The sequence below is a fragment of the Sinocyclocheilus rhinocerous genome, unplaced genomic scaffold, assembly GCF_001515625.1.
Source record: "Sinocyclocheilus rhinocerous isolate Xijiao unplaced genomic scaffold, SAMN03320098_v1.1 scaffold807, whole genome shotgun sequence".
NCBI lineage: Eukaryota > Metazoa > Chordata > Actinopteri > Cypriniformes > Cyprinidae > Sinocyclocheilus > Sinocyclocheilus rhinocerous.
The window spans coordinates 1,012,950-1,020,096 of NW_015650326.1; the positions used below are offsets into that span (position 1 = coordinate 1,012,950).

The 7,147-nt window shown below is 43.6% G+C and overlaps 1 protein-coding gene across 3 annotated transcripts in view; it reads left to right on the top strand.

Annotated features, from left to right (window-relative positions):
- The window catches only part of arhgap21b (Rho GTPase activating protein 21b), a 75,868-nt gene extending 69,113 nt beyond the window's left edge, over positions 1-6,755 (top strand). For all 3 annotated transcript variants that reach the window (XM_016516740.1, XM_016516741.1, XM_016516742.1), the window contains 7 exons: positions 87-160; positions 303-392; positions 720-845; positions 925-966; positions 1,891-1,996; positions 4,645-4,676; positions 4,781-6,755. In XM_016516740.1, the coding sequence (XP_016372226.1) occupies positions 87-160; positions 303-392; positions 720-845; positions 925-966; positions 1,891-1,996; positions 4,645-4,676; positions 4,781-6,322 (2,012 nt within the window). In that variant the 3' untranslated portion in view covers positions 6,323-6,755. The remainder of the gene's footprint in view (positions 1-86; positions 161-302; positions 393-719; positions 846-924; positions 967-1,890; positions 1,997-4,644; positions 4,677-4,780) is intronic.
- The last annotated feature ends 392 nt before the right edge of the window (positions 6,756-7,147 follow it).

A 7,147-nucleotide genomic window follows, 5' to 3' on the forward strand; every position in this document is an offset into this window, starting at 1 on the left:
GTTTTTTTTTTTTTTTTTTTTGCGAGGGTACCCTGATTAATACACTTCAGGACTGTTCTAATAATGCTTGTTTGCTCTGATCTTAGATAAATATTCCAACTTTATTGACGCCAATCGAATGGAGGACCCTGTTGAGAGGTTAAAAACACTGAAGAGACTGGTACGGTTTATCTGAAGACCACTGTTGATTTACGAAATACTGACATTTACTAGATTGGAGAAAGAACAATCTTTTAAATCAGCAATAAAATCCTCAACAGATAACAGGTATAAATCATATTTACTATGTTTATTCTGCCCAGATTCATGAGTTACCAGACCATCATTATGAAACGCTCAAGTTCCTCTCTGCACATCTCAAAACTGTCTCTGAAAACTGTGAGAAAAACAAGGTATGAGCTTTGTAAATGTTCGGTTCATTTACCCTGTCTAGGCGAGTTCAACAACCTATTACAAGAAATGATGAATGAAAATACTTTAATCAACTTTAAACTGGTTTTGTAGATAGTATTACGTCACTGTAGATCATCACTTTCATAAAAGTTACACATTAAATAATATAATCAAATCATAAAAACTGCAGTGTTGCTCGATTTCGTCTGTCACAGCTTGTCCGAAGAACCTGGAAGCACAAATGCTTGTTGTGTGATGTGGCTTTCTCTTACAGATAGAAAAGCGGTTGAAAGCCAGTAACGGAAGCTTTTTTTGTATTTAATTAGATGGAGCCACGTAACTTGGCCATTGTGTTTGGCCCAACTCTTGTCAGAACCTCTGAAGACAACATGACGCACATGGTCACGCACATGCCTGACCAGTACAAGATCGTTGAGACTCTCATTCAGCAAGTAAGAGCTTTTTCCTTTCATCTCTGTAAATTGATGTCTGAATGCTGCTTAACTTTCTGTCTGCTTTGCTCTTCTACAGTGTGATTGGTTCTTCACAGAAGATGGAGATGAAGAGCCAACGGTGAGTCTGTAGTTTCCTGCCGTTTTTTTTCTGAGTGGATTTCTGAGCCCTAAACGAACATCCCCATGCTATCACTCTCCAAGAACTGGAGACTTCAGGGTAACACTGGTCAGAAAAATCATCCTCGTTTTCTCAGTTCCCCTTTTGTCCCATTTTCACCTGGTCCACCTCGCTTTTGTAGAAGTATTTAGTCGCAGACAACATCGAGGAACTTCCTACTCGCTTACCGGGGCAGATTTATATTTTAGGGACCCCAAGGAGAGTTCGGATCTGATGCATTATTTCATTTTTACAGAACAAAAGCTGCATTACAGGTATCTCTGAAACTAGGGTTTGAGGCAAGTTAGATGCTTACTTGAATATAGCTTCATGCAGCTTTGCATCTTTATACTGAATTGATGAGAACCGCTTTAACTCTTAGCGTACAGTGCACAGGTCATACACTCATAGCATACAGTGCTCACCATGCTCTGTCTTTAAAAGGCTGTGGATACTGATCCGTGAGTTAAATCCACTGCTGCTTAATGCAGACTTGCATTGTCTTTTAAAAAGCTGAATACAAAATCAACAAAGAACTAATAAACTAACCACTTCCACTGTATTTCTGCTCTTCACTTTCATTCAGTAATAAATTCAAAATTTATTGTAAGTCCTGATTTGCTGGAAAATAAGAGCACATGGATTTATTCAATCACTTTATGGACATGATAGGCCCCAAGCATTTGCATGTTTTGCATGGAGGGTGAAACTGCCACTGCTCACAAAACACATAATCTTTGCAAACAGTGTTTTATGAAGAAAAAGACAAAATTTGTTTGTTTGGAAAAGCTCAAACACACACTGCTCAAAATGGCATTGAAAGTTCGCTATTGCTCATGTTAATGACGTATGAATTTCACCTCTCTCATTGCTTGTTTTTGTCAGACCACCGTGGAGCAAGAGAGCACAGTTCAGTCTCAGCCTGTGCCCAACATTGACCATCTGCTGACCAACATTGGCCGCACTGCTTCGTCACCGGGAGACGTCTCAGGTAATCTTGCGTTCATAGTCCAACTGTTCCAGCCTAGGGCTATGAGTTTAGGAGAATGGATATTACTTAAAACCAAAGTGAGACGTTCAGTGTGTTCAGATGTTACTGTGTGTATGTTCACACTCTCTTACTATATTTCAGATGATAAGCAGATGCTCATGCTTTCCATTAGATCTGTCAATGTTCAGAGCAAAACAAAAGCAAGCTTGCCAGAAATGTCTTGGTGCATATGTAAAGGTGAACTATTTTAGCAATTTTGCGTATTTGATGAGCTATCTGAAAAAATTGGATAAAATAGTTCCTATGAATGTGAAGCTTATGAATCAACCTTTTTTCATTGAATTGTTTCTTTACCTTCCGCCATTGTTTTAGACTTGTTGCCTTTATTTCAATGCTATGATTTCTCCAGAATTCTCCTTTTGCTTTGGTTTGTGTTGGTTTGAACCTCACTCATTGTCATCCCTCCCCTAATGCTTTAGTCTCCGTTATGACTCCACTCCTCCTTTTCTTTCAGTTCTTTTCCCTCCTTACCCTTCTCTTGTGCTAACTCGGCGTGTTCTTTCCCAAAAGAAATGGAAAAATCTATGATAAACCACCAAAGGTTTACCCGTCTGACCTATCTTGTCTGTAGTGTTTTTCTTCTCCCTTGTCCCTGTCCAGCACTGCTCACACATTACCCAATCTTGACACAGGCCAAGTGGGCGGCGTCTATCACTCGGTGATGTCACTGATGGACTCTGTAATGTCTGTGATGGACAGCTGGGACTGTAGGAAGAAGGAGGAGTGTTGTCCCCAGTGTAGCTGCCTAGTCTGCAGAAATCCCCGATTCTTATAAATTGAAAGCGAATCCGGGACAAACCCACCAGAAAACAAAAGAAACAAAAAAAGAGTGTCAGAGAAGTTGATATTTGTCATCGTCGTGCTGCACGTTTCATATCTTATAAGACTATTATTAACAGAGAGGATACAGAGCTGTGATGGTGTAATGTGTCTGAAAAGCCTCTTTGCTGTCTCTCGTTGTCTCTGAAGCTGACCGCAAGGAGTTCTAGCATGGTATGGTCTTCAGGATTTCCTCCAGTCTTGTGGCGTACAGTAACTGTCATTGATGATGTCTGAAGGGGTGTGGTGAGGGGCTGAGCCGGCTCAAATCATAAAGCTCCCGACGAATGTCATACCATTCAAAAGCATTAGTATCTCTTGATGGAGAGTGAGCAAAGGGGCTTTTGAGTGGTGAAGTAGCCCATCGTAAGGACTCGCTTCCTCCTCGTAGCTGCTCTACCACCTTATAGCTTTGGCCCCTTTAGCCCCTTTCTGCCCTCCTGTCATATCTGACCCTTGTTGTCCCTTGTCATAGTCTCTCAGTGCTTTAATTCATTCTGCATCTCCATGTTCTGCACCGACAAGCTGATACCGTTCAACACAAACATGGTTCCCCAAGTGACTGATGTTACCTGTAAACGGCGATTTTCTGCGACGTAGCAATGACTGACTGCAAGCGTTAGTTAGAATCCATTTACCTGCTCATGAAAATGATTAGACGTGATGTAGTGGCAACCAGTGGAAGTGCAGACTGTGCAGGTCGCATAGTACACCAAAGCACAGTATAACAACATGGCGACCGCTAAAACGTGAACTATTTAAAACGTTCCACAACAACTTGACGTCTCTGTGTCTGTTTTTATAAAAACACACCTTATTGTCCTGTATTTCAAATGTCCCGTATCTAAACTTGTTGCAATGATCACAATTATTTAACCTAATTAGGGTTGGGCGATGTCTACCAAATTGGCATCGGACGATGTCTGCAGTGAAACATCGTGATGGACGATGACATCGGGGTGAATCGTGAATCCGTATGCAGAAAGGCTCAACATCGTGATGTCTGTCAGCCATCGGCGATGGACGATGGCATCGTCTATCGGCCCAACCCTAAACCTAATAGCCACTTATTTCCTTAAAATACTAGAAATAGCATGAAATATATTACATAGTGGTGACAAAATTACAAAGCAGGTGAAAAAAACACAAAACTTAACTTCCTAAACAAAATCAAACATTTTATGTTTCCAAGTTTTTTTGCGAATAAGTGGCTTAATATGTATGCGTATTAAGCATATGAGTCCCATGATGCATTGTAACCTAAGCTAAGGTAGGTTTACAAAAGTAAAGAATAAAGCACACTCAGCCATCACTAAAAAATAGCAGCAGCATTCAGTTTCCGACCAGATTCGCTACAACTCTCATCCCTTAATACATAGTAAGGATGTCCATCCCTGCCTTGGTGATGTCTCTGAGTTGGGAAAGAATGCCTGTAGACGTGTTCTGCTGGCTCTGTGTGTGTTTGTCAGTGATTGGCGGTTTAACTGTGGACAGGCTGTCTGTCTGTGTGAATGTGTGCATGAGCTGCCTCCTGTCTTACTGCACACTGCCGGGTTCTTGTCATCACTCATTTCTCTTTCCTCCATTTCTCTCTGTGACATGGCTTAAGTGTGGCGCTTTCATCTCTCAGATCTGTACATGACTCCACTGTTTGTGCCGTTCCACTGCTGTTGTGGTGAAGGATATTTACTTATCGTCTCCGGCTCTATGTCCCTGCTGTATTCCACTTAAAATATCTTGCTTACCTTTTTCTATCCTTGTTCCACTAGATTCAACCACCAGTGACTCTGCTAAATCAAAGGTGAGATCATTTCAAAATCAGTATATACAAAAAGAGACAATTCCCTGAGATTGATCACATTGCATTGTAAACTTACACTTGTCGTTATGTGCTTGGTTCTGTAGCAGGGTTCCTGGGGATCTGGTAAGGACCAATATAGTAGAGAGCTGCTGCGTACTTCCATCTTTGCTAGCCGCAAACGCAAAAAGCCTAAGGACAAGCCTCAGCCGAGCAGCTCTGATGACGACCTGGATGCTAGTTTCTCTAAGAAAGATCTTCCAGTGCAAAATGATCCAAATTGGCCTGCTGATGACCAAACTGAGGATGCTGAGAGTGAAGTTGGACTTGATGACCAAATAGTAGGGACAGAGGATGATGAGCAGAGCCCAGGAGACAGCCTTGACCTAACCTCTGAAAACAAGCAGCTCATTTCTGAACATCTGCCCCAGGAGACTTGTTCTTCACCTAAGATCATTGCATCGCCCAAACCTAGTTATCACATGACTCGCCAGAGTTCCCTGTCCGATCCTCCCTCCAACTACGACGACGGATGTGTCTCGGATCTGGGCACGCTTAACAGCACCAGTTCACAGGCCTCAGTACCCAGGATGAGGCACGGGAGGACACCAGGCCACTGGATGGAGAATACAGGAATGGGCCCAGGAGCAGAGGTCTGCTCTATCACATCAGATTACTCCACCACCTCCTCCATGACCTTCCACACAGGGGTGGAGTCCATCGCCCTCAGTCCAGAGGTGCAATCTGTCGCAGAAAGCCGCGGGGATGATGCTGACGATGAAAGAAGCGAGCTCATTAGTGAGGGGAGGCCCATGGAGACTGACAGTGAGAGCGATTTATCGGTCTTTGCCGGTGGCCGAGATAGCGGGCCAACTGAAGATAGCAAACAGCTGGAGGGCAGCGTCACACCTTTGCAAGATGTACCCAACCTAATCCCCTCCCATCGAATCATCGCGTGCGACACCCTGGCACGCAAGAGAGGGAGTCGGCAGAAGACAGACAGTGAGTCTTCAGCAGACGGGAACCGCAGCGACAAGGAGTCTAGTCGACTCTCGCGAGTGTTAGAGGCAGTCAAAGGCCGCTCCACCGGCAGTCTGAGCTCTTCCTCTCGCAGCGAATCAGAGCGAGCCGAACCCATGTGGCGAATCAAAATCACAGACCGGTTAAAGTGTCGACTGAGGACGTCAGCAGATGACATGTTCGGGGTGGGTTCCCAGTGCACCAGGTCACCCGAGACTCGAAGTAAACGGAAAAGCAATATCCGCCGCAGGCACACCATGGGAGGTCAGCGGGACTTTGCGGAGTTGTCGGTAATTGGGGACTGGCAAAGAGTCGAGGGCAATGAGCTCTCAGCTATGGATCGCTTAAAGCCCAAGTGTAGTTCGCAGGACTTCTCCATCAGAGACTGGATCGCTCGAGAGCGACACCGAGCCAGCAACCCTGAAGTTAGTCTGGACTTACTGGACCTGCACCCTTCCCGATCACGGGACCTGTTATTCGCTGGGTCCTCGCACTCCCACTTGGGTCAGCTCCTTAATGGAGATGTAGCGGCCGCTCAGAGCAAGAGCCTAAGCCTGGCTGCAGATGCCCACCCTCACAAACTCTCTGGTGCTCAAGTGGTCCGTTCCCGTTTCTATCAGTACCTGTGAAAGTGTGTGTGAGTGAACACTCATGTATATGAGTACACTATTTGAGTGTCTAAGTATTGGCATGTTTTAAGGTACTTGAGTGATGCTTGTAAGCCATGTTGGCATCAACGAGTCGATATCATGAGCGAGAATGTGTGTGTGTGATGTGAGATCGAGAGAAAGAGTATATGAAATTGCTATCGAGCGTTCTCAGAGAGTTGCAAGAAATGTTTTTAAAACGTCCTGTGATATTTCCTTCTGTGAATGAAATTATGTACCGATCCAATGTTGTACAGTGAACAGAGGCCCTCTCACTGTTGGCTGAAGTGCAGTATTGCTGGAAAACTGGGAGAGCTCGAATTCCAGCGAATATGGATTTTAGATTCGAGACGTCACACAATGGAGCAGTTGTAGTTGGCTTGGAAGATAAAGGCAAGTAACCGAGAAATAGGCTGAGCAGTTTGTGTGCTGTGCTTTGGAAAGGTGTCTGTTTCGTTTTTCTTTTCTTTTTTTAAGTGCAGTGCATGGCAGACACTCGGCACAGTAAACATTTTTTAAATAACGGAAGACAAAAAGGAACTCAGTTTTACTGATGCAGTTTGCAGTGTACATGTTACTGTTTGTTGTAATACGACTACTGAGACATGATTACTGTCTCTGGCATAAAGCTGGAAAAAAAGAGGAGAAAATAATGGATTGTTAAAGAACAAATCAGGTGTCTTTGGATCATGAAAGTGCCTCATATTGAATACCGATCTTGGGTTGTTGAGGGTGCCACATCTCAGATACATAAAAAAAATTTAAAAGATATGTATTATTTTTTATATATATATATATATATATATA